This window comes from Paramormyrops kingsleyae, chromosome 19 (assembly GCF_048594095.1).
Source record: "Paramormyrops kingsleyae isolate MSU_618 chromosome 19, PKINGS_0.4, whole genome shotgun sequence".
NCBI classification, from domain to species: domain Eukaryota; kingdom Metazoa; phylum Chordata; class Actinopteri; order Osteoglossiformes; family Mormyridae; genus Paramormyrops; species Paramormyrops kingsleyae.
In genome coordinates this window covers 11617102-11644570 of record NC_132815.1, presented here as the reverse complement: position 1 = coordinate 11644570, position 27469 = coordinate 11617102, and the positions used below count along the sequence as shown (strand labels likewise).

General features: G+C 40.2%; 1 protein-coding gene and 1 long non-coding RNA gene across 10 annotated transcripts; one reads left to right on the top strand and one right to left on the bottom strand.

The window, feature by feature from the left end:
* Window positions 1-1575: 1575 nt before the first annotated feature.
* On the top strand, window positions 1576-27164 carry LOC111856861 (uncharacterized). 5 transcript variants are annotated; one of them, XR_011984055.1, is made up of 5 exons: window positions 1576-1604; window positions 2255-2406; window positions 25193-26316; window positions 26436-26479; window positions 26663-27164. It is a non-coding gene; the product is annotated as an uncharacterized lncRNA (long non-coding RNA). The 5 variants fall into 5 exon arrangements; XR_002841246.2 differs by having other exon boundaries at window positions 25193-25244; window positions 25320-27164; XR_011984054.1 differs by having other exon boundaries at window positions 25193-26479.
* Window positions 3858-22952, bottom strand: LOC111856825 (uncharacterized). 5 transcript variants are annotated; one of them, XM_072702598.1, is made up of 24 exons: window positions 22355-22950; window positions 22028-22116; window positions 21690-21913; window positions 20337-20448; window positions 19432-19921; window positions 18911-18970; window positions 18594-18795; window positions 17405-17461; window positions 17219-17330; window positions 16314-16803; window positions 15789-15848; window positions 15470-15671; window positions 15174-15231; window positions 14785-14897; window positions 14091-14202; window positions 13186-13675; window positions 12656-12715; window positions 12339-12540; window positions 12018-12075; window positions 11338-11450; window positions 10646-10757; window positions 5810-6031; window positions 4764-5693; window positions 3858-4642 (listed from the first exon to the last, which is right to left on the bottom strand). In XM_072702598.1, exons 1-24 carry the CDS (start codon window positions 22392-22394, stop codon window positions 4220-4222), a joined length of 5031 nt encoding a protein of 1676 aa, XP_072558699.1. In that variant the 5' UTR covers window positions 22395-22950; the 3' UTR covers window positions 3858-4219. The 5 variants fall into 5 exon arrangements, with proteins under 5 accessions (XP_072558699.1, XP_072558701.1, XP_072558700.1 ...); XM_072702600.1 differs by having other exon boundaries at window positions 21690-21926; window positions 22256-22367; XM_072702599.1 differs by having other exon boundaries at window positions 22256-22367.
* Window positions 27165-27469: the final 305 nt, after the last annotated feature.

Genomic DNA, 27469 nt, shown 5'->3' with positions numbered 1-27469 from the left:
AGGAGAGATGGACAGGGCCGTAGAAGGTCCTTAACCCATCAGCAGGACCAGTATCTGCTCCTTTGTGCAAGGAGGAACAGGAGGAGCACTGCCAGAGCCCTACAAAATGACCTCCAGCAGGCCACTGGTGTGAATGTCCCTGATCAAATAATCAGAAATAGACTTCATGAGGGTGGCCTGAGGGCCCGACGTCCTCTAGTGAACCCTGTGCTCACTGCCCGGCACTGTGGACCTCGATTGGCATTTGCTGTAGAATACCAGAATTGGCAGATCTGCCATTGGCGCCCTGTGCTTTTTACAGATGTGAGCAGGTTCACATTGAGAACATGTGACAGATGTGAAAGGATCTGAAAAGTCATGGAGAACGTTATGCTGCATGTAACATTGTTCAGCATGACCGGTTTGGTGGGGGGTCAGTGATGGTCAGGGGAGGCATATCCATGGAGGGACACACAGACCCCTACAGGCTAGACAACTGCACCTTGACTGCCATCAGGTATCAGGATGAAATCCTTGGACCCATTGTCAGACCCTACGCTGGTGCAGTGGGTCCTGGGTTCCTCCTGGTGCACGACAATGCCCGGCCTCATGTGGTGAGAGTATGCAGGCAGTTCCTGTAGGATGAAGGAACTAATAGCATTGACTGGCCCCCACGCTCGCCTGACCTAAATCCAACAGAACACCTCTGGGACATTATGTTTCAGTCCATCCGACGCCACCAGGTTGCACTTTAGACCGTCCAGGAGCTCAGTGATGCCCTGGTCCAGAACTGGGAGGAGATCCCCCAGGACACCATCCGGCGTCTCATTAGGAGGACGCCCCGACATTATCAGGCATGCCTACAAGCACATGGGGGCCATACAAACTACTGAGTACGATTTTGAGTTGCTGCAATGAAATTTCGGCAAAATGGACCAGCCTACCGCATCATTTTTTCACTTTGATTTTCGGGGTCTCTTTGAATTCCGCTCTTTGTAGGTTGATAATTTTCATTTCCATCAAACGATGTGGCATCCTTTCATTCCTAACACATTACCCAGTCCATATCAGTATAGATATCCAGCATGATTTTTTTCCCCATTGAGATCTGATGTGTTTTCAAAGTGTTCCTTTAATTTTTTTGAGCATTGTATAATATAAATATGAAAAAGAAAGAGAAACAAAACCTATGTGCTGGTATGCACTAAATAAGGCAAAATTACTGATACAAAATTTTGCTACACCAAATATATTTGGCCGAACAGCTCACAGACACGTATGCTCTCTCATAGCCTGCCAAGCATTAAAAACTCTCTCTCTCATTCAGGCCTTAGAAATAGGCCTCAGGCTATTCCATCAACAGCTTCAATCAATTAAGCTTTACAAAACTCCAACAATATAAATATATGCATTACATTAAAACATTCACATACAAATACACATTACCACCACCCTTGGCATCAAAAGACACACAGAATTTACACAAATAACATTTCCACAGTCCATTATTTCCCCCCTGTGGTCAAATTATGCAATGGTAGCTAACCAGAGCAAACCATGTGAAATAGGGGTGCAACTCCACCTCTTCCGGTTTGCCAGTGAAACAGCTCAAACTCCCTCACCAGGTTAGTACCCTCTCTGGTTAGAGCATTGTTTAAAAAGCTTCCGAAATCACAATCACCTCCTTTATACCTTACACTATGCAAAAGTAGCAAGTTACCCGTAGCATAACTAAATATATCGTTGCTCATAGACTTCCCGACACTTCAACGCCCCGGTAGCACACAAAGGAACACATATCAAACAAAACTTCAGACACACAAAAGGACAAGCATGGCATACGATTTCACATCAGTTCCACAAACAAGTTGTTGTTTTACCGGCATATATGTGAAACAGTGGATGAATATCACAAAAGTCCGTGCATATCAATGTAATGTTCATATCGATTATGTTCTCCGGCATGGTGTCGCGCCGTGACAATTATCATTTTGGTGGAGTCTTACGTTATAATAAAACACACCGCTTTAGGGACCCCTGGGATTTGGGCAATAGAATATCAATGAGAAAATAAACTGGATAAAATAGCCGGCCTATCATATTTTTTGTGCGAATTGTGCAACCAAGACATAAATTATGAGGTATACTGTTTAAATATACATACATTTTTAAAAGGCATACCTGCCAGCAAAAGATTAAGTTTATAAAAGTAACTGGAAAGTATCAAGATCCCTTGTCCTTCATATTACTCTCTCTCTCTCGTTCTTTTTACAAGACCTGTTTCCTCTCTGGAATTTGAATTTCAAATTGCTGTATGAAAATGTCTCTTGGAATGGACTCCATCCAATCCCAACTCTTGGAATCGACTACAGGATTTTAAGAATCGAAGCGCCTTAGGTTAGGGGCCTGGCTTCAGGGCGAGCAGACGTGAGTATTGTGCAGATGGTGGGCTCGAACCGACACCCTTCCGATCACGAGCATAGAAGCTATCAGATAAGCAGTCAGAGAAAGTGTCTATCCTTTAGAAGAATAATCGTGACGCCAGCTATCATGGCGTATTTCGATGACTTCATACTCGGTCATATTAAATGATAATAAGTTGCAGGCACGAACGCCAATAAGGCACTGTTACGCCTTCCGTGTACTTTCACTTTTTGGAAGCATGAGCAACCTGTCCTTTGTTACGGCTTATAGGAGCGGTCATTCGTCCAATTAAACCAGGGGATTTAATTACATTAGAACCATTAGATTACTAATTAGAGGACTGATTGGCTGAAGAGTCCTCACACCTGTATTTGAACAGCTGACCTACAGGTTATCCCAAAAACCTGCATACACACCAGCCCTTTGCAGATAAGATTGGCCACCCCTGAATTAAACTTTTCAGAGTTTGTTAGAGCGATTTTTGAATTACGAATGGTGCCGAAGTTGTCTAAGACAGGGTTCTTCAAATTTGGACCTCGATTCCAAATCCAGGCCTTGTTTTCCGTTCTCCCAGGTAGGTAGTTTAATAATTACTGATTCTGATTGGTCAGAGGCTTCACACCTGGCTCACAGGTAAAGGAAGGCTGGAAAACCAGCAGGGCTCAGACCTCGGGGACCGTGATTTGAATAATAGGGCTCTAGGATATTAAAGTGAAGGTTTAAAACTGCAAATTAACATAGCAAAGCTTTAGGAAACCGGTATTACGTAAATTAGCATCATAGCAAAACTGTTGTTTTTGTTAGTCTGTACGTAAAGGCGTTAATATTGCTGCTCATAGTTCACATCAAAAGCAAAAAAAAACCCCAATATTTAGGTATTGGTGGTTTTTGTTTACATTGGCCACCTGAGTTACGCTTACAATCTTATCCGCAAAGGGCTGGTGTGTATGCAGGTTTTTGGGATAACCTGTAGGTCAGCTGTTCAAACCCAGGTGTGAGGGACCCTTCAGCCAATCAGTCCTCTAATTAGTAATCTAATTAGGAGTTACAGCGAAAACCCGCATACACACCCACCCTTTGCAGATAAGATTGGCCACCCCTGGAGTAACTAATATTACTATATTACCGCATGTTGGCTACCGAGCTAAGGGGTCCTATGTGTTTTGTTGTGTGGAGCAGCTACAACGAAAGATGTTCCATATAACACTAGGACTATTAAGCCTGGGCAGATTTGTGTAGGCCTTCAGCTCTGTTGTCCTCCTGCTTTTGTTGTGCAAACACACTAATCACCTGTGAACTCTGGCACATTTGCCTTTACTCAGACTGGTTGCTTAAATCCAAGGCAGCCCAAACCTATGTTTGTGACATGGAAACCTTCACAAAAGCCTGCTATATCTATACAAAATATCCCACACTGACTGACCTGCAAATATGAAAGACAGACATTCACAAAATATATGGAAACACAAGTCTATTTTATTTATAAAAAAGAGTGAAAATAGAATGAAAACATGTTAACGCATCAGTCTCCAATGTATGTTTGTACACAAATGTCATAAGCTGAGTGAAGTCATGGTCCGTGGTTGATAATATGCTTGTACACGTATAGAATGAAATACTGTCATTTCATTTTGATTGGCCATCACTGAATTATAAAACCAAAAGTGAATTTTGTTTTGTGTGATCTCTCCAGCTTTGCATGTTCTTTCCTCTGGCTGTTCATGTAAAAAAATAGCAAAAATTGTTCCAGGTTCATCTCATCATCATCTTTCTGCCTTTTGTCTCAGTAGTTACTCTCCCACACAGTGTCTGTCTTTCAAAGTTTCTGTGTGCAGCGTTTGCAGATCCAGTGACCACTGTCCCTGCATTTGCCGCAGGTGAATTTGTGACACTTTACGCAGGTAAACCTGCTGCGATTTCTGTTGCAGCTCTCTTGTACCTGGCACTGAGTTGTCTGTACAGGTCGTGGCAGAGCAGCAGCAAACGCTGCAGCTGCAGCAGCAGCCTTCCTTTCTGTCTCCATTGCCTTTTGCTGCATGAATTGGTTACGGAGTTCCTTGGCTAGAAGACTCAGAAACAATCTTCTTTTGCCTTTCCACCCTGTGCATCCCTTGTACAGAACGTAGGCATTCACCGCCGCCAGGTCCAGCATGTTGTAAAATACGGCTACTGGCCACCTGCGTGTTGGTGCTCGTACTGAATACATGCGTGCCATCTGGTCCAACACATCTACACCACACTAAAAGCAGAGAGAGAGAGACATGAGTATATGTGCTTTTTTTCTACCCGATATAGGCCTGTATAGTACATATCAGAAAACATTGCAGCACTGATGTAAAATTATATGCACATTCACATACCTTCATGTGGTTGTAGTCTGTTATTGTGTTGGGTTTCCTTTTTTTGTCATCCCCGATCGCCACGTCTCGGTGCAAGGAACTCATAAGACACACAGTTTTCTTTTTTTTCGGTGAGTAGATCGTCAAGGAGACACTGCCATTTCTTAACACTGATGTGGAGAATTCCTCTCGCTCTACAGTGTCCTTTGCTGATGGAGGAAGTTCACGGCGAACTTTATTCACTGTGCCCAGTAGAGTCGTGTTGCGCTGAAGCAGTCTGTGTGACAGTGACAGTGAGGTGAAGAAATTGTCCGTGGTGACATTTCTCCCCTTGTCCAGAAATGGCTCCATCAGACTCATGACCACATTCTCTGCCAGCCTCTCCCCCTTCTGACGATTGGGGTCCTTTCCCAAGTAAGGGGACGCGTTGCAGACATATTTGGTCTCCAAATCCGTCGCTAACCAGAATTTGATCCCAAATTTGTCCGGCTTGGATGAGATATACTGCGTGAATGGACAACGAACCTTGGTCGGGAACAGCTGTTCGTCTATGGTTATGTGTTCTCCTGGAGTGAAACTCTCAACACAGTTCTTAGTGAAGCGTGTCCAGATGTCAGAGATCACAACAAATCTGTCTGCTTTCACCCGTTCTGTCCGCGGGTGCTTGTCAAATCGAAGGTGTTGCATAATTGAAATGAATCTGTCTCGGGACATAGTCTCTTTGATTACTGGCACCAGAAAGTTTTCTGACCAGCAATCCACTACGGCACCAACGGGACACATGACTGCTCTCACAAACAAAATAGAAATGAATGCCATCAGTTCATGAACTGTCAGCTTCCACTTCGGCTCTGTTCTGTGGGCGTGATGGACCGTACACTCTGTGATGATCTGCAGCATTCCCATGTCGAAGAGGCAGAGGAAGCTTTGGAGCACGCTTGTAATTTTACGCTGTCGGAAGATAAACAAATTGAGTGGTAAATTTACATGAACCTCACTCTAAATGGGTTTACATAAATAATACATGGGTTTATATAAATATCATATGTTCTATGGCAATGACAAACCTTAGCAGACTTAGTGGGTCCAGTGCGCGCAGTGAAGCGCGAGTGATGTGCTGATGCACTGGGCGTTCCACCTCCAATGTCCTCCTCTACCCAGACAGTGCCGTCTTTTGCCGTCTGGCGCGGATAGGGCTTCCGGGTACCACGGCGCATCTTCTGTGGAGGCATGTCGGGTTCTTGCTCCGTCTTAATTTTGGACTTTTTCCATGAGGCATCAGTGACCTGCTGGACAAACGAAACCTGGCCTCCGTCAGTCTGCTGCGTTCCATTTCATGAAGCAGGGCCAAAGCCTGTGGCGCGGAGAGGCTCTTCCTGAAGCGGAGGCCAACCCGATGTGCGTTTTCAGAAATGCGAAGACGACATGATTCTCCCGTAACTGCAGTAACAGTAACTGCTATTGTTTGAAAAGCTAGATCTGCAGACTCCTTGATTTATGATGTAGTGCTGCGTGGTTACTTACTGGGGCTGGGGCTTGTGGGCTATTGGCCAAAAGAATTTTTAAAGTCTGAAGTTACGTAGCAGTCAGCATGGTCTCCGGGGAAGTGGGCGATGACCCCCACATTTTACATTCTCTCATCTAACAGTTTGCATGGAATGTGTAAATGCAGTATCCATAAATGGTATTATGTATACAGTATACAAATGTCTGTTGTATTTACCAGTTGTATAAAAATGTCACCTATGCTTAGCTCAGTGTGAAGCATTCACAATATGCAAATATTTAAAATGCTAATAAAAATAACAATACGTATTTAAAAACATGTTGAAATAAAGGAACAAACATCTTCAAATATGCAGATATGTAATTTTACATTTGATATAGAGAGGAAACCTGATTATCCATTGACTTCATTGTCTTCCTAATCATTAAGCTACAAGTGCAGCTTCAGCTGAATGCCAGTCTGTGGCATGAGTTGGGGAAGCTGGGGGTGGTCAGCCTGTCCTCTGGCAGGTTCCTGCTGCTAGAGCAAAGAGGTGGCAATATCTGTCTTCATTTTCTCCTGTCTGATAGGGCCACACTGTCACAGTGTGGACATGTAGCCGGCCATCTGTCATCCACCTGCTCTTGATGTTCTTAGATTTCCAGAAGGCCTTTGATGTTGTCCCCCCACAAACAGGTCCAGCTTAAGCTCAAAGCAGCAGGGATTTTAGGAACTGTAGCAGCTTGAATTGAAAACTGGTTAACAGACAGGAAGCAGCAGGGTAGTTATTAGAGGCACAATGTCACAGTGGGCCTGCGTTCATAGTGCATAGTGAACTGCAGGGTTCAATTTTACATTAATGTTATTGGGCCTCATTCACCAATATTTCCTTAAGAATTCTCTTAAATTTGTTCCCGCGAAATTTGTTAAGAAAAACCTACGTCGGATTCCTGACGTGTTCTTAAGTAGCAGAATTGTTCACACCTTTGTTCTTAAGAATGGTGAATCCCACGTCTTCGTAACTTGTCCTAATTAGCATAGGGAAACGCCCTGCAATTTCCCATAAAAGGGCATGAGACTGTAGGGCCGTGTGCAAGGAATAGTGAAGAGGTGCGCAGGTAATGTGAGCCGCTTGGCACTAAGAGGAAAAAAAACCTTCAGTAATGCTGAAGTAGAATTATTAATACAGTAAAATCCCGTTGTAGAGGACTCGCTTATAACGGAATATCATCTATAACGGCCGTGCGCCTTAAAGATCATGCAGAAAAAGTATCGGATATAGTGGACTCGCATATAACGGAATTTCGCTTATAACGGACAAACAATTTGGTCCCCAGGGCCGCTTTTAGCTGTAGTTCTGTTCGGCTATAACAGACATGCAGCTCCGCCTACAAGGCGTGTGGCGTGCCGGTGATATCCAGCGCAGATACGTAGTCGGGATTATTAACAGTCACGCATCTGCTCAGGTAAAGTTGGATTACTACATGTACAATATATTAATTTATAATAATTTATTATAAATAATTTATAATAATTTAATGGGGTGTGGCATGAGTAAATGGTGTCCTGTAGTTGTGTTCTGGGCATACAGCAACTCGGCATATAACGGACTGTTTTGCCAGCTCCCTTTAAGTCCGTTATAACTGGATTTTACTGTACAGGGAGTAAATGCACATAGACACATGTTGTTTAGTAGCGTATCCAGTGGCTTTAAAGCCCCCAAGAAAGCTGATACATGGAGAGATATCACCTTCTGTGTGAACGCTGTGTGCCAAATAAATCTAAATGATCTTCAAACATGCGTTCCCTTCTCAGAGCACGATTGGCAAGCTCTTCAAGAAGCAACAGAAATGCCATTTTGATAGCAAGGCCAATGCACAGAAACAGACCTATTTATAATCCGCATGATCGCCGTTACTACCATGAAAATACTTTTTACACTTTAAAATAATTTTTTATATTTTACTTTTATAAATTATTCAAATACTTTCATTTTGTGAACTGTAGAATGAACAAAACTGCTATAACCGATTATTTTGAACAAACTATCATTACTCAAATGTGCGTACGAATGGTCTTGAGTGTGCGTAGATTCTGTTCTTAGCTAAGAACAAATTCAGATAAGAAAACATTGGTGAATGTCAGAATCTTTGTAAAAAAAAGTGCATATGTGGGGTTTAAGAACAAATTTGTTCATAAGAACAGTTGGTGAATGAGGCCCATTGACACCAATACATACAGTAAACTGGTTAAATTTGCAGACGACACCAAGGTGGGTGGTGTAGCAGATACTGAACTAGCAGCACAGAGGCTACAATGGGATCTTGATTTAATTAGAGACTGGGTTGATACCCAGCAGATGGAATTTAACGTAGATAAATGTAAGGTAATCCGTGCAGGGAGCAGAAATATAAAGTACAGATATTTTATGGGTTCCACTGAAATAAAGGTAGCTGATTACGAGAAAGACCTCAGTGTGTATGTTGATGCTTCCATGTCCCACTCTCACCAGTGTGGGGAAGCAATAAAAAAGGCCAATAGAATGTTGGGTTATATCTCTAGGTGTGTGGAGTTTAAGTCAAGGGATGTGATGCTAAGATTATACAATTCCTTGGTAAGACCCCACCTAGAATATTGTGTGCAGGTTTGGTCACCATACCTTAAAAAGGATATTGCTGCCTTAGAAAAGGTGCAACGTAGGGCTACAAGAATGATTCCTGGTCTTAGAGGAATGTCTTATGAGGAGAGGTTAGCTGGGCTGAATCTGTTCAGCCTCGAGCAAAGGAGACTAAGGGGGGACATGATCCAGGTATATAAGATTCTAACAGGTCTGGATGCTATTCAACAAAATAGGTACTTCAATATTAGTTTGAATACAAAGAACTTATGGCCATAGGTGGAAATTAGAGGGAGAACATTTTAAACTGGATTTGAGAAAGCACTTCCTTACACAGAGTGTAGTTAGAGTATGGGATATTCTTCCTATTAGTGTAGCGCAAGCTAAAACCCTGGGTTCCTTTAAATCAGAGCTAGATAAAATTTTATTAGTTGATTTCTCCCCAACCGAGCTTGATGGGCCAAATGGCCTCCTCTCGTTAGTAAATTAATTACGTTCTTATGTTGATATTGCCACAGTAATAGCCCCTTCCATCCACGTTCCTGACCAATAGGGAGTCATTCATATTCACTAGCTGGACTTACTTTCTTGAAAGAAACCATTTCTACAGACTACAGGTCATGCCAAGTTGTACACAGAGGTGAGGTGTCTCATCTCATAGATTTATTACAATTCCTGAATGAGTTAATTGGGTTTTCAAAAGGGGGAGATATTACAGTCTTTCACTGTTTATATTTTAAGGGTACAAAAAGTAAATAAAACAAACTGATGATGAGATCCATATTCTTTTGAAGAAAGAGGTGTTTTAAAAGGCTACTTGCTTGCGATCGGAATCAGTGTAGACGTAAGACAATTTGTAGCCCAAACTGACTTCTGTAGGGACAGTTACCCCCCATTTACCTCCTCCATAACCTTGGCTCCATCATCCTCCTTCAGTTGATTCCTGTCACCGTCTAACCCAGTGGCTCAGCTTAAAACACTAAATTGTAAACTACAAATGCAGAAGATCCATGACAAGAGTTGGAAAGTAACAGGAAACTATATGAAACCTTGTATGTATCTAGCAATGACCTGTTGCTAGAAGGAACAAATCCTGTGGCTGGCAGAGTGATTTTACCTTTGGGCCCCTGGGCAAGGCCCTTAATCCCCACTGCTGCAGGGGCTGGCTGATCCTACTCTATAAACTACACTTGTACATCACTTTGGATTGTAAATTATTACTTGATACACCTTTACCAAAGTCAACCATAAAATACTGTGCTCAAAGGTTAACTGGCTCTAAAGACCGATTATCTTCCATTTCTCAGCAAAATAGGTTGGTAAGCAGGGCAGTACTGCTGCTAAACTAAATCCAAGATGCTCTTAGTTTTCTCTATGGTTGACTGAATAATTTGATTAGAGATGAACATGCTTAGGCTGTCAGTGTATCATTTCCAGACCAAAAGCATGCAGTGGCACCTACAGCCCCATGTAGACCCCCTGATGCTACAGGGGCATTCGACTGCCTTCCACACTGATCTTGGCAGCACCCTGAAGTTGGCACAGTTTTCTTCGTTCTGCAAAGCGATGCTTGTGCTTCTCCAATCTGTTTATCCCCTTTATTAAGCCCATCTACTGGAACCAACCAGACCTCAGCTGCACCATCATAATGCAAAGAGGCAGCATAACGGCAGCAGTGACCATTACAGAAACATAATGCACCTCCTCAAAACTTAATATGCTCCAGAATTTTTTTGTTTAGGGGGAAAAACAGCATGAATACACCCAAATGTGCTACCATTTAGTGATCTGGGAACTTACCCGATTAGCTTCTACATCCGCGTTCCACTTTGGGCGAACTATGTAGTCTTTATTTGATGGCACTGGTACCCTAGCATGGGCACAGAACCCAGGATCACCATGTCGGAGTGCCCTGGGGTTCGAAGAGACCAGCTGTTAGGTCTTCAACTTAAGATGCGCATCAATCAAAGGAGACTGAATACTATACATCAGGGGTCACCAACTCCGGTCCTGGAGGGCTACTATCCAGTAAGTTTTCTATCCTACCTGGCTTCTGATGAGCCACACTAGTTCTCAGGTAAATACCAGGAGCAGGTGTGGCTCATCAGAAGCCAGGTATGATAGAAAACTTACTGGATAGTAGCCCTCCAGGACCGGAGTTGGTGACCCCTGCTATACATATATAAAATTTCATTTTTAAAAAATTACATATTTTTGAAAAACCATCAAATGATCACCAGATGAAAACTGTAGGTTACCCAAAATTTGTTTTAAAATGTACAGTTCTGCATAATACACAAATGGTATATATTTATTTTCCTTTTAATCTTTCCCATTAATGTGCACAGAACTCCAAAAATGTAGTAATGCTTGATAGTTTTGGTTTGCAGTACAAACTAGGTATGCAATCCTATTATTAAGAATGTGCAAATCATAGCTTTCTGCTTTAAAAATTCAATCCAGTCTGATTTGAACATGCCTGACACACTTACTCTTTGTCTCCTCCTCCCACTGCATCATCAGAGTCAGAATCCTTAACTGCTGCTTTTCCTGATGAAACTCCTGATTGACTCTTCTCTTCTTCCAAGTCTTCTTGTTTGAAGCCCTACAAAAAAGTGCCACCATAAGGTTGGATTTAACACCAGACGGACGGATTTAACACCAGTTCTGGTGGTGGCTTTGATCCTTGCCCCTTAATTAGTGTGTACACATTCTCCCTTTTCCTTTGTGTACTTACTACACCAACTGACATACAGTCATTTGCTTCCTCAGAGTGTGCACCGTGCAATGGACCAATATCAGGGGAAGATGGTGGCGCAGGGGACAGTGCTGTCGTTCAACAACCAGAGGGTTGTAGGTTCGAGCCCAGGTTCCTCCTGGCCCCGTCAAATTGTCCTTGAGTAATACACTGAACCCCAAATTGCTCCAGGTGTGCAAATTGGCACCTTGCATGGCAGCCTCTGCCACCGGTGTATGAATTTGTGGTAGATAAGTGAATGTGAGGCATGTATTGTATAGCGCTTTGAGTACTCGTAGGAGTAGAAAAGCACTATATAAATGCAGTCCATTTACCATTTATTGCATCCAGGGTGTACAATGCCCCTAAATACAACCGGTCCTGGATGAGTGGCTCTAAAAGATTGATGGATATAAAACAAATCAGCACAAATACCATAAACTCTTCTTCCTCCTCATCCCCTGACTCTCCAAAGACATCTGCCATCATCTTCCTGTGAAAATGCAAAATCCAATGTGTGGTTGGACTTGATAGTAAAATGCACTGGTTCATACGCAAGTTAACCCTTCTGTACTTACTAAACAACAACTAAAAGACCACAATTCCGTGAGATGTTTTAGAGTGTGTGTGTGTGTGTGTGTGTGTGTGTGTGTGTGTGTGTATATATATATATATCCTTTTAAACACTATCCAACTACAATATTATAAAATTGTAATTGCTATAAAATGAATTACACAAGACAAACACTGACTTACTCTTCCTCATCAACCGAGTCACTGTCAGAGCTAAACAAGTTTTTCTTGTCTTTTTTTCCAAATTCAGTTCTTTTTCCATCTTCATCTTCCTCACTATCAGATCCCAGCTCCTGCAGTTTGGCTGCCATAAATTTTTCAGAAGACTGCAAACCTCCATCACTGGTTGAGATTTCACCATCCAACAATAGGCTTTCCTTCTTAACTAAAACACAAAAAATTACAAAGAGCAAGGGTTTACACCAAATCGTGAGGAAAAAACATTAATCTTTGTAGGTGAAAAACAAAATGGACTATTCCTTGCATGCCAACAAACTCACTTGGCTTTTTCTCATGCTCTTCATCCTCGCTGTCAAAAAGAACAGCTAGCTTTCTTTTCACTAAAAAGAAAATATGGCATTCAATGTGACCCAGTACATGAACATTTGGATTGTAAGATTTTTGTGTTACATTTAACATGTATTTATAGACAGTGATTTTTAAAGTACCTCGCAGGACACTCATATTGAAGATTAGAATGACTGTCACATACCAAGGTAAAACTAAGGTGTGCTACTGTGTAAACTGCATAACTTTGGTTGGCAGGAGAACTAGTTAACACATCTGGATGAGATCAACGAGATTAATTGTTGTTTACTTTTAATTTGTGGCTGACTAAAATACCTTTAATACCCATTTTGCTTTATAATTTTAAGTCTAGTACAAGCAAAACATTTAACAAAAAAGGGATATACTTACAGCCATGTAACTGAAATGTCTAATTTGACACAAAATGCTTAAAATAGATAAATAAATAAATTTATATTAAGTTAACTATAAGCACAGACTGACTACAGACAAGTCTAACTACCTGGTTTTGCTTTCCTGTCATCACTTTCTTCCATCTGCTCCAGCTGGTTATTCTCCTTTTGGTTCCTCCCTGCAGGCTGCTTCAGAGTTTCCTCTTCCTCACTATCTGACTCTATGATGGCCTTATGTTTACCTTTGTCCCTCCCGACCATCCTGTCATCAGATACAATCTCAATATTCTGTTTTCTGGCCTCAGTCTCACAGTCAGCCTCCCCAGACTGGCCTCTCTGGACTGACATTTGCTCCTCAGTATCATTGTCATTGATAAGCTGCTTTGGTTCATCATCTTCAGAGTTCCCCCTTCTTTTCAGGAGGTCCACCTCATTTCTGTCGCTGGCAGTAGATCTGGAGACACCCTGTTCCAAGTGACTGTCATGTAGACCGTTCTCAGAGTCGCTGTCGCCCTGCCTGAGGTCATATTCGTTTTGCGTGATGTGCTCATCATTAGATTGGTTATCATGGGCTTCACCTTCTGCCTCACAATCTTCATCCTGTGTATTGAAGGGGTAAAAGTTTACATTGTTTAACATGAAAGGCACATACCGACTAAGGTATTTCTAAGCTAATTCAGGATCTTAAAACTGTCCATAGATTGCAATTAATTACACTTTATCCGAACACAAACTGGGAAAGTTGGCATAATGTATAAACGTTTATTAGTATATTACAATCCATAAGGAGAAAAACACCACTGTTTATCCCCTTTCTTAAGCCCATCTACTGGAACCAACCAGACCTCAGCTGCACCATCATAATGCAAAGAGGCAGCATAACGGCAGCAGTGACCATCACAGAAACATAATGCACCTCCTCAAAACTTAATATGCTCCAGAATTTTTTTGTTTAGGGGGAAAAACAGCATGAATACACCCAAATGTGCTACCATTTAGTGATCTGGGAACTTACCCGATTAGCTTCTACACCCGCGTTCCACTTTGGGCAAACTATGTAGTCTTTATTTGATGGCACTGGTACCCTAGCATGGGCACAGAACCCTGGATCACCAGGTCGGAGTGCCCTGGGGTTCGAAGAGACCAGCTGTTAGGTCTTCAGCTTAAGATGCGCATCAATCAAAGGAGACTGAATACTATACATCAGGGGTCACCAACTCCGGTCCTGGAGGGTTACTATCCAGTAAGTTTTCTATCCTACCTGGCTTCTGATGAGCCATACTAGTTCTCAGGTAAATACCAGGAGCAGGTGTGGCTCATCAGAAGCCAGGTATGATAGAAAACTTACTGGATAGTAGCCCTCCAGGATCGGAGTTATTGACCCCTGCTATACATATATAAAATTACATTTTTTTTAAATTATATATTTTTGAAAAACCATCAAATGATCACCAGATGAAAACTGTAGGTTACCCAAAATTTGTTTTAAAATGTACAGTTCTGCAAAATACACAAATGGTATATATTTATTTTCCTTTTAATCTTTCCCATTAATGTGCACAGAACTCCAAAAATGTAGTAATGCTTGATAGTTTTGGTTTGCAGTACAAGCTAGGTATGCAATCCTATTATTAAGAATGTGCAAATCATAGCTTTCTGCTTTAAAAATTCAATCCAGTCTGATTTGAACATGCCTCAGACACACTTACTCTTTGTCTCCTCCTCCCACTGCATCATCAGAGTCAGAATCCTTAACTGCTGCTTTTCCTGATGAAACTCCTGATTGACTCTTCTCTTCTTCCAAGTCTTCTTGTTGGAAGCCCTACAAAAAAGTGCCACCATAAGGTTGGATTTACCACCAGACGGACAAGTTCCGGTGGTGGCTTTGATCCTTGCCCCTTAATTAGTGTGTACACATTCTCCCTTTTCCTTTGTGTACTTACTACAGCAACTGACATGCAGTCATTTGCTTACTCAGAGTGTGCACCATGCAACGGACCAGTATTGCATCCAGGATGTACAATGCCTCTAACTACAACCTGTCCTGGATGAGTGGATCTAAAAGTTTGATGGATATAAAACAAATGAGCACAAATACCGTAATCTCTTCTTCCTCCTCATCCCCCAACTCTCCCAAGATACCTGCGATCATCTTCCTGTGAAAATGCAAAATCCAATGTGTGGTTGGACTTGATAGTAAAATGCACTGGTTCATACACAAGTTAACCCATCTGTACTTACTAAACAACAACTAAAAGACTACAATTCTGTGAGATCAGTTTTAGTGTGTGTGTGTATATATATATACTGTATCCTTTTAAACACTATCCAACTCCAAAATTATAAAATTGTAATTGCTATAAAATGAATTACACAAGACAAACACTGACTTACTCTTCCTCATCAACCGAGTCACTGTCAGAGCTAAACAAGTTTTTCTGGTCTTTTTTTCCGAATTCAGTTCTTTTTCCATCTTCATCTTCCTCAATATCAGATCCAAGCTCCTGCAGTTTGGCTGCCATAGATTTTTCAGAAGACTGCAAACCTCCATCACTGGTTGAGATTTCACCATCCAACAATAGGCTTTCCTTCTTAACTAAAACACAAAAAACCCAGAGAGCAAGGGTTTACACCAAATCTGATGAGGAAAAAAACATTAATCTTTGTAGGTAAAAAACAAAATGGGCTATTCCTTGCATGCCAACAAACTCACTTGGCTTTTTCTCATGCTCTTCATCCTCGCTGTCAGGAAGAACATCTAGCTTTCTTTTCACTAAAAAGAAAATATGGCATTCAATGTGACCCAGTACATGAACATTTGGATTGTAAGATTTTTGTGTTACATTTAACATGTATTTATAGACAGTGATTTTTAAAGTACCTCACAGGACACTCATATTGAAGATTAGAATGACTGTCACATACCAAGGTAAAACTAAGGTGTGCTACTGTGTCAACTGCATAACTTTGGCTGGCAGGAGAACTAGTTAACACATCTGGATGAGATCAACAAGATTAATTGTTGTTTACTTTTAATTTGTGGCTGACTAAAATACCTTTAATACCCATTTTGCTTTATAATTTTAAGTCTAGTACAAGCAAAACATTTAACAAAAAAGGGATATACTTACAGCCATGTAACTGAAATGTCTAATTTGACACAAAATGCTTAAAATAGATAAATAAATTTATATTAAGTTAACTATAAGCACAGACTGACTACAGACAGTCTAACTACCTGCTTTTGCTTTCCTGTCATCACTTTCTTCCAGCTGCTCCAGCTGGTTATTCTCCTTTTGGTTCCTCCCTGCAGGCTGCTTCAGAGTTTCCTCTTCCTCACTATCTGACTCTATGGTGGCCTTACGTTTACCTTTGTCCCTCCCGACCATCCTGTCATCAGATACAATCTCAATATTCTGTTTTCTGGCCTCAGTCTCACAGTCTGCCTCCCCAGACTGGCCTCTCTGGACTGACATTTGCTCTTCAGTATCATTGTCATTGATAAGCTGCTTTGGTTCATCATCTTCAGAGCTCCCCCTTCTTTTCAGGAGGTCCACCTCATTTCTGTCGCTGGCAGTAGATCTGGAGACACCCTGTTCCAAGTGACTGTCATGTAGACCGTTCTCAGAGTCGCTGTCGCCCTGCCTGAGGTCATATTCGTTTTGCGTGATGTGCTCATCATTAGATTGGTTATCATGGGCTTCACCTTCTGCCTCACAATCTTCATCCTGTGTATTGAAGGGGTAAAAGTTTACATTGTTTAACATGAAAGGCACATACCGACTAAGGTATTTCTAAGCTAATTCAGGATCTTAAAACTGTCCATAGATTGCAATTAATTACACTTTATCCGAACACAAACTGGGAAAGTTGGCATAATGTATAAACGTTTATTAGTATATTACAATCCATAAGGAGAAAAACACCACTGTTTATCCCCTTTCTAAAGCCCATCTACTGGAACCAACCAGACTTCAGCTGCACCATCATAATGCAAAGAGGCAGCATAACGGCAGCAGTGACCATCACAGAAACATAATGCACCTCCTCAAAACTTAATATGCTCCAGAATTTTTTTGTTTAGGGGGAAAAACAGCATGAATACACCCAAATGTGCTACCATTTAGTGATCTGGGAACTTACCCGATTAGCTTCTACACCCGCGTTCCACTTTGGGCAAACTATGTAGTCTTTATTTGATGGCACTGGTACCCTAGCATGGGCACAGAACCCTGGATCACCAGGTCGGAGTGCCCTGGGGTTCGAAGAGACCAGCTGTTAGGTCTTCAACTTAAGATGCACATCAATCAAAGGAGACTGCATACTCACTTTTCCTCCCCAGTTAACACTTTCTCAAGGTCTCTGCGTGGTGTCTGTCCCCCCGAACTGTGGGGAAAGGACAAGTGATTAAAAATAATTTTAAAAAAAAGATATCTGCAATTACATTTTTACTAGTCATAATATGAATTGTGGATATCCATAAAGACATTTTTGCTAGTCACAATGTATTTTGGATATTCAAAATTACATTATGAATATCTAAAACGGTGGTATCCTTTCGGATATCTGAAATTAAAATTATGACTAGTAACAACTGGATTGGAGATATCTGAAATGGGAGTTTTTCCTAGTAAGAATTGAATTGGAGATATCCAGAATGAACATTGTTGATATCTGAAATTAAAAGCTCAACAGTCATAAATGACGAAAGTGACGTAATTTCTCCCAGGAAGAATGTCATTGTGGATATCTGAAATGCTCTTTTTGAATAAGAAGAATTGAATTAGAGATATCTGCAATACATATCCAGTCTAGCGATTAAATGTTAAAACGGCTTGCCATAAGCGTTTTTTTTTTTTTTCCCCTCTCGCCGGTTACAGTATTGTTTTCATGATCCACCTCGACGTATACATGGTCTACACCAGGGGTGCCCAATACATCGCAAAGGTAGTGTGGGTAGATCGTATGGCATAAAAAATAGAAGATGGATGACGCGTTCAACCTCGCCAGCTGCTGCAAATCTCTAGCGAGCTACTGAATCCCCTAGTTAGCCTCCAATTTATTTCTACTAAACTTAGGAAAGGGTATAAAAAAGAATGCGGGAGCTGGACCAAGTAAGAAGCCAAAAACCTAACACTTCCATACGGAATGGGAGGAGGACTGTTTTTTTCACTATATATTCGTGTAATATAAAGTGCATTTGCCTTATCTGTCAGTCTACTGTTGCTATTCCGAAGAAGGGAAATGTGGAGCGGCATTTTCGGACTGTTCATAACAACTACGACATTAACTTCCCTCCGAAAAGCAAGCTGTGGTTGGACTTGATAGTAAAATGCACTGGCTTATACACAAGTTAACCCATCTGTACTTACTAAACAACAACTAAAAGACCACAATTCTGTGGGATCAGTTTTAGTGTGTGTGTATATTTATATATCCTTTTAAACACTATCCAACTACAGAATTATAAAATTGTAATTGCTATAAAATGAATTACACAAGACAAACACTGACTTACTCTTCCTCATCAACCGAGTCACTGTCAGAGCTAAACAAGTTTTTCTGGTCTTTTTTTCCAAATTCAGTTCTTTTTCCATCTTCATCTTCCTCACTACCAGATCCCAGCTCCTGCAGTTTGGCTGCCATAGATTTTTCAGAAGACTGCAAACCTCCATCACTGGCTGAGATTTCACCATCCAACAATAGGCTTTCCTTCTTAACTAAAACACAAAAAACCCAGAGTAAGGGTTTACACCAAATCTGATGAGGAAAAAAACATTAATCTTTGTAGGTGAAAAACAAAATGGACTATTCCTTGCATGCCAACAAACTCACTTGGCTTTTTCTCATGCTCTTCATCCTCGCTGTCAGGAAGAACATCTAGCTTTCTTTTCACTAAAAAGAAAATATGGCATTCAATGTGACCCAGTACATGAACATTTGGATTGTAAGATTTTTGTGTTACATTTAACATGTATTTATAGACAGTGATTTTTAAAGTACCTCACAGGACACTCATATTGAAGATTAGAATGACTGTCACATACCAAGGTAAAACTAAGGTGTGCTACTGTGTCAACTGCATAACTTTGGCTGGCAGGAGAACTAGTTAACACATCTGGATGAGATCAACGAGATTAATTGTTGTTTACTTTTAATTTGTGGCTGACTAAAATACCTTTAATACCCATTTTGCTTTATAATTTTAAGTCTAGTACAAGCAAAACATTTAACAAAAAAGGGATATACTTACAGCCATGTAACTGAAATGTCTAATTTGACACAAAACGCTTAAAATAGATGACTTTATATTAAGTTAACTATAAGCACAGACAGACTACAGACAGTCTAACTACCTGCTTTTGCTTTCCTGTCATCACTTTCTTCCAGCTGCTCCAGCTGGTTATTCTCCTTTTGGTTCCTCCCTGCAGGCTGCTTCAGAGTTTCCTCTTCCTCACTATCTGACTCTATGGTGGCCTTACGTTTACCTTTGTCCCTCCCGACCATCCTGTCATCAGATACAATCTCAATATTCTGTTTTCTGGCCTCAGTCTCACAGTCAGCCTCCCCAGACTGGCCTCTCTGGACTGACATTTGCTCTTCAGTATCATTGTCATTGATAAGCTGCTTTGGTTCATCATCTTCAGAGCTCCCCCTTCTTTTCAGGAGGTCCACCTCATTTCTGTCGCTGGCAGTAGGTCTGGAGACACCCTGTTCCAAGTGACTGTCATGTAGACCGTTCTCAGAGTCGCTGTCGCCCTGCCTGAGGTCATATTCGTTTTGCGTGATGTGCTCATCATTAGATTGGTTATCATGGGCTTCACCTTCTGCCTCACAATCTTCATCCTGTGTATTGAAGGGGTCAAAGTTTACATTGTTTAACATGAAAGGCACATACCGACTAAGGTATTTCTAAGCTAATTCTGGATCTTAAAACTGTCCATAGATTGCAATTAATTACACTTTATCCGAACACAAACTGGGAAAGTTGGCATAATGTATAAACGTTTATTAGTATATTACAATCCATAAGGAGAAAAACACCACTGTTTATCCCCTTTCTAAAGCCCATCTACTGGAACCAACCAGACCTCAGCTGCACCATCATAATGCAAAGAGGCAGCATAACGGCAGCAGTGACCATCACAGAAACATAATGCACCTCCTCAAAACTTAATATGCTCCAGAATTTTTATGTTTAGGGGAAAAAACAGCATGAATACACCCAAATGTGCTACCATTTAGTGATCTGGGAACTTACCCGATTAGCTTCTACATCCGCGTTCCACTTTGGGCGAACTACGTAGTCTTTATTTGATGGTACTGGTACCCTAGCATGGGCACAGAACCCTGGATCACCAGGTCGGAGTGCCCTGGGGTTCGAAGAGACCAGCTGTTAGGTCTTCAGCTTAAGATGCGCATCAATCAAAGGAGACTGAATACTATACATCAGGGGTCACCAACTCCGGTCCTGGAGAGCTACTATCCAGTAAGTTTTCTATCCTACCTGGCTTCTGATGAGCCACACTAGTTCTCAGGTAAATACCAGGAGCAGGTGTGGCTCATCAGAAGCCAGGTATGATAGAAAACTTACTGGATAGTAGCCCTCCAGGACCAGAGTTGGTGACCCCTGCTATACATATATAAAATTACATTTTTTTTAAATTATATATTTTTGAAAACCATCAAATGATCACCAGATAAATTTTGGGTGACCTACAGCTTTCGTTTTAAAATGTACAGTTCTGCATAATACACAAATGGTATATATATATTTTCCTTTTAATCTTTCCCATTAATGTGCACAGAACTCCAAAAATGTAGTAATGCCCTCTGGGGTCGGCGGTCCCGCCGCCGGGATCTGACAGAAATTTCGCCAAACCGTTTAAATAACTCTGCGAGGTTTTGCCATATACACATTTAAAAAACACCCTCAGAAACCTTGGACAGTCTACTTTTCAAATATATATATAGGTAGAAACTAAATATATTTTTACAGCTTCATGATACGAATAGAAAGAACAAGAGTGACTGACTTAAGCATCTGCGTCTCGAAGCAGCTCTGATCGCCTTCCCACTTGCAAATCGCGCTATTCGCATGATAACATGATAATCCGACAGTTAGTATTGGATAAAGAAATATGTGAATACGCCCATTGTGACCGAAATAAACAAGAGCACATGTCTGGGTAGTGTTTACACCGATCGGGTACAATATAGCAAACGGATACGTCTCTGCCGCTGAAGCTTTGCACCAATGTTTCCATTTTCAGCAGCAAAGCTCGTACCTGTGTTCATGGCTCATGGGCTAAGCCTGTGTGCCTGTAATCACAGGGTCGCGATTCAAACCCAGCGTATTTAGAACGTGAATAGCGATCTTCAGCTGAGATGCCACAAAACTTCATACTACTAATAATAATTAAATATATATAAAAAAACATTTTAAACCGTTTAACTGATAGTAATAATCGGTCAAAATTAATTCTTTCGGTTAACGGTCAAAATGAGCATCCCTACTAGGTATGCAATCCTATTATTAAGAATGTGCAAATCATAGCTTTCTGCTTTAAAAATTCAATCCAGTCTGATTTGAACATGCCTCAGACACACTTACTCTTTGTCCCTCCCGACCATCCTGTCATCAGATCCAATCTCAATATTCTGTTTTCTGGCCTCAGTCTCACAGTCTGCCTCCCCAGACTGGCCTCTCTGGACTGACATTTGCTCCTCAGTATCATTGTCATTGATAAGCTGCTTTGGTTCATCATCTTCAGAGCTCCCCCTTCTTTTCAGGAGGTCCACCTCATTTCTGTCGCTGGCAGTAGGTCTGGAGACACCCTGTTCCAAGTGACTGTCATGTAATTACACTTTATCGGAACACAAACTGGGAAAGTTGGCATAATGTATAAACGTTTATTAGTATATTACAATCCATGAGGAAAAAGACACCACCTCGAAAGGACGTACGGCACTGTTCACGTCATCTTCGTCGAGGGATTCGGCCGCGAGCTCGTCCTGCACGGGGGTGCCACCGCCTTCATCTGCAAACACAAGGCGGCGCTCTGCTAGAATAATATTCTTACCGTCACCATTATCACCATGCTAGATAGCCACAATTGCTTAGCAAAGCAACACACATCGTGAACAAATACTACTACACTAATACTAAATAATACTTACCTAACCATCTATCCAGCTACCCAATGCAATTATTTTGCTTTACGTAAAACTACGTTATTTTTTAATAAAAATTTTTGCCTGAAACACCAATTAAACTACCTGAACGGGCTCCGGAAAAGAATTCCTCTTCTCCAGCCATCCGGTCTTTCAGCTTTTTGAAACTCTGTAAAGTTTAAGGTACCCGCGTTGCTGGAACGTGGCTGAATAATATTACAATATAGGTTGTAATCACTAATAATCCTGAAAACCACAAAACAACGACCAGCTGATTCACTGGTAACGAAAACAATGCAGCGGTCGGGAGAGCTAGGCCTCTTAAGACTAGTGAAGAAAAAAGTTCAAACTTAAAATTAAAAACTAAAATAAACATGCACGAATACTTTAAATTATAAGCGAATTACGCCACCATACCGCTCATGCACGCTGCATGGACAATAGGCAGAAATGGACCAATGTTTAGTTAGCGTGAGATTTACGGAAGTGACGTGGTATTATTATTTTTTTGCATGAGCTCTTTAGATCTTTACAATTAAAAAGACATTTGCTCGTATTTTTTTTTAAATTACGTGTTCAATCTAGGGGTGCAACAATGCATGTATAGATTCAACGGCAAACGATGCGATGCATCGACGTGACCGCATAAATGTCGATGCAAGCGTTTTTTTTCCCTCGCCGTTTCCAGTATTGTTTTCATGATCCACCCCGACGTATACATGGTCTACACCAGTGGCCTGTACTACGAAGCGGGGTTACTGGCTTATCGGGGTAACTTGTCGGATTTAAGGTAGCACCGTTTAAATGGACCTCATATTCGTTCATTTACATTTTGCCCAGACTACCTTAAATCTGACAAGTTACCCCGTTAAGCCAGTAACCCCGCTTCGTAGTACAGGCCACAGGGGTGCCCAATACGTCGCAAAGATAGTGCGGGTAGATCGTATGGCATAAAAAAATAGAAGATGGATGACGCGTTCAACCTCGCCAGCTGCTGCAAATCTCTAGCGAGCTACTGAATCCCCTAGTTAGCCTCCAATTTATTTCTACTAAACTTAAGAAAGGGTATAAAAATGAATGCGGGAGCTGGACCAAGTAAGAAGCCAAAAACCTAACACTTCCATAACGAATGGGAGGAGGACTGTTTTTTTCACTATATATTCGTGTAATATAAAGTGCATTTGCCTTATCTGTCAGTCAACCGCTGCTGTTCCGAAGAAGGGAAATGTGGAGCGGCATTTTCGGACTGTTCATAAACACTACATTAACTTCCCTCCGAAAAGCGAGCTGAGAGACAGAAGGGTGAAGGAATTAACTAAAATCCCAGTTCAATTAAAAAATACTTTGTCCCAAAGGGAAATTAATAATAGTAGTAATAATAATACTCAATATTTTTATACATAAATATATGTTTTGTATTTTTATATAGGTAGATCATTCTGACTTGGTCATTTATAAGTAGCTGACAAGCTAGCCTACCTTCAGAGCGTGTGTTTAGTACGTCAGGTGACATATAGCTACGCTCAGAACACACAATCTCCTGAAAACGTTGACCATTTAATTTTTCTTAAAGAAAACCTCTCAAAGAAGATTACTGACATACTTGTTTCACCGCAGAAGTCAGTCATGTTAATCTTCCTCATTCTACATGTCTGTCCATGCAATGTTTTTTATTTTTACCTTAGGCCACTTGAAATTAATAAATTGTTTTACATGACTCAAACTTCTAAAATATTGGTGAGTAGGGGATTTTATATTTTATATTTTTAGCGAAAAGACGAACGGCAACAGAGATATACTAAAACTAGAAAAGTTCTCAAACAGCTCGCGAAGGGTAATAACTCGGTATTTTGATGCCCTGCCAAGATTTTAATACCGTGGGCCCACACACAATCTGACAAACGATAAAAACCATTGTCCGAGAAGCGTCAAATTGAAAAATCCGAGGCTGACATTCAAGATTTTTCACCCACAGTTTTTGAGGTGAAAAAAACGGATTTTTTGAAAAATATAAAATATAAAAAAAATCGAGGCGGCACCAAAAAATTGAGGCGGGCGGCCATGTAAAACAATTTATTAATTTTAAGTGGCCTTATTGCACTTTATTTTGCTTGTTTTATAGGACATACTTGACTACACTAGATTTTGTTTACAGTACCCAATAAAATATAATAAAATGCTAATTATGTTTGCCTTTTTTAATTCATTGAAATGTAAAGAATTGTGTGAAATTTCATCATTTCGACTACTAACCCCAGTATCGAACTGAATCGAAACGTATCGTGGGAATTTCTGAGGTATCAGGAAAAAAAGCAAACCGTTGGCTTAAGAAATGGATATTGTATCGTATCTCGAGGAAAGCTGTGATTTACACCCCTAGTTCAATCGCATTGAGACGTGCTACCATGAATGCACTGATCAAATATAGCATGATATTTAACATGTTTGAGTTTCAAAAGAGTATCAAACTATACTCTCACTGTGAACAAATGCCGATTCCTTGAGTCATTTCATGTAAATACGTTACACACTAACCATAATTTGGCACGCTATATTTCTTCGATTCTTTGTTCGATCCGCGCTTCAGTAGTATATATTTCGACAAGGTAGTAAACATTGTCAGAAGTGGCTGAATTCCAGGCACTTAATTCTTTGCATAATTATTACAAAAACATTATTAATAATAAAAGTTTTTATAGGCCACGTTCATTGGCTTTGGTGTATTGGTAAGTTATTCTCTACATGAATTGTTGCAGTTTTATGAGTAAAGTGATTAGTGTGTTTAATAACACCTTTTCTTATGTGACTTGCAGAGAAATAGCCAAATTCATTGACCCTGGACCATGGACTGAAAAAACAGGCCTGGATATTCAGGTAATAAACAATTAGATTCATGTTTTCTCAGTTGTAAAATCAGTATCTCACTTGTTTTTGTTCTCACAGGATGTTCCACGGCAGACATCAGGGAATGACTGTGGAGTTTTTAATGCTTATGGTAAGTTACAAATCATTTGGTCAAGTTCTGTAAGTCATTTCCAGTGGTAACACTGTATGTTTTTCTTTTCTCTAGTATGCACTGCATTCTTATAGACGGCCCATTCAATTTCATATTGGTTAGTATTTTCGTTTTTTAATAAAGTTGCTACCACATTATTGTCAAAGCAGTCATTTAATAACACGTTTAATTGTAAAAGCAGTATTAGTCTGTTATAATATATATTGTATGTATTTCTGTTTTTAAGCTAGATATGCCATCAATCAGGGAACGGTGGTGTATAAATTTAATGGAATGGTTTCAAACTGAAGGGTATGCTTTGGGAAGCTTTCATATTTGGGTATTGGTCAAATTAATAGTAAAAACTTATTTGCCCTTTGGACTGTTGAGGCAACTGACCTTCTTCAGGGCAAATTGCAGCCTGTATACAGGGTATCCAGTCCGTCTAAAATAAGTCACGGCACCCCAAAACATGAGGTGGTGCTCAGTGAGCGTACTTCAAACAACGAAAAACTTGTGGACCTTATAATCAAGGAACAAGAGGCAAAAGAACAACTGAATGTAAGATATTATTCCTTTAGTGTTTTCATTGATTATAAGAAGAACTAACACAGGTAAATTATGCATTTAGTAGCCATGATACACATTAAAGTAACATAAATGTGTTTTGGTTGTACCAAGAAATCCTACTGTTTGCAATTCTCAGCAGCTATTATTTGTTATACAAAATGAAAGAATGTGTTTTTCATATTATAGGTACTGAATGGTTAGTTAAGGAAAGGAGAGAGTAGATTACAGTCTGTAATTTGAAAATTATAAAGTGCATTATATTATGTGGTGGGTAACTGTTTAGTGTGCTTCCTTGTCATAGGGTATATTAACAGGCAAGGAGAAATCAAAGTATCTGACAAGGTTTCTGAAATCATCTTCTTACATCGTTCCTGTGTATTTCGAGGATGATGAACAGCAAAACAAAATATTCATATACCTTAAAGATTTCCTTGACAGGACCCCTACTGTTTTGCTGATCGAGGATAAAATCAAGTTCATTCTTGATGTGTTGATGCCAGATGTAAGTGTTGGATTAATTTTGAATGCACTTGATTAAGTTGCTGAGCTTAATATTTGGTAGATAAATCATGAGTTTTATTTGTCTATGGCCTTTCTGCACTCCTTAATATTGATTTTCAGATGGCAGAGGAAATGATCCTTGCAGGCCCTCCGTTAGATCAAAGGTATGTATTCGTGTTTAATCTTGAAGGGTTTAATTTTTAATTATTCTGTAAAAATGATTAAGCAATTTTCTTCTTTTCAGTGAGAAAGATGTATTCAATGAATCAATTGATAAGTACATGAAAAGGAAAGGTTTTGGTTGTAAGAATCGTACTTTCTATGTTTAATTTTTTTTTGTTTGTCAGCGGGGACTCGTTTAAGACACGTTGATGGAACGGAACTCCCACTTAAATGAGCCAGACTTGTCTCTGTCTTTCTCTTCCTTTTTTATCATCCCCTCTCTTCCATTCTCTCTTTTCATTGCTCTCTTAGTACTATAAAGTGTACATATGCATTTTTATTTTTATATAGTAATTTTTTGTATTTATAAATGTTATTGATGTGTTTTATATATATATTAGATTGTTATATCATTGTTTTTAAAAAAAATGTTGTTTCAACTTCAAGTCTGTCATATGAATTTTGCATCATAATAACCTACATCCACGATATAACTGATTTCTGTCAACATCATTTTTAAGATAAATATGCTTTGTTTTACTTATAGTATTAAAATATTAACAGATTAATAATAAATATATGTAGTGTGTTCGTAAAGAAGTTTAAAGAAAAATTTTATCGGCAGTATGCAATCATAATTTTTTAATATTAATAACCCGCCTCCCCATACATTTATATTTATTACCAAACATGTAATAATAATAAAATTTGCAAGATTTTTTGCGTTTATTAAAATCTTCTAAAAAAGAAATATATTGGTGCGTTTCCCAAAAATGTTGTCTCTTGGTGTTACGAAGGCTCCAAAGGTATGTCTTAGCGAAGTTGTTCCTTTACCAAAGAGAGAGATTGAATACCGCTTCTTTCAAAAATGTTGCGGATAAGGACTTTGCACATTTTGTGCAAAGCACTCGGAGATTGTGAGAGCGATGTTGGAGCTTATCCCTGTGTTGCGCGAGTCTGAAAGAAACTGTGTGAAAATGAGAAAGTTGGAG

Coding starts and splice junctions, on each gene's coding strand:
- LOC111856825 (XM_072702598.1), bottom strand. CDS start 22,394: ATGGCTGGAGAAGAGGAATTCTTTTCCGGAGCCCGTTCAG. Junction 5,694..5,809: donor GACCCACTAAGTCTGCTAAG/GTTTGTCATTGC, acceptor ATCTTCCGACAG/CGTAAAATTACAAGCGTGCT. Junction 4,643..4,763: donor CAGACTACAACCACATGAAG/GTATGTGAATGT, acceptor CTCTGCTTTTAG/TGTGGTGTAGATGTGTTGGA.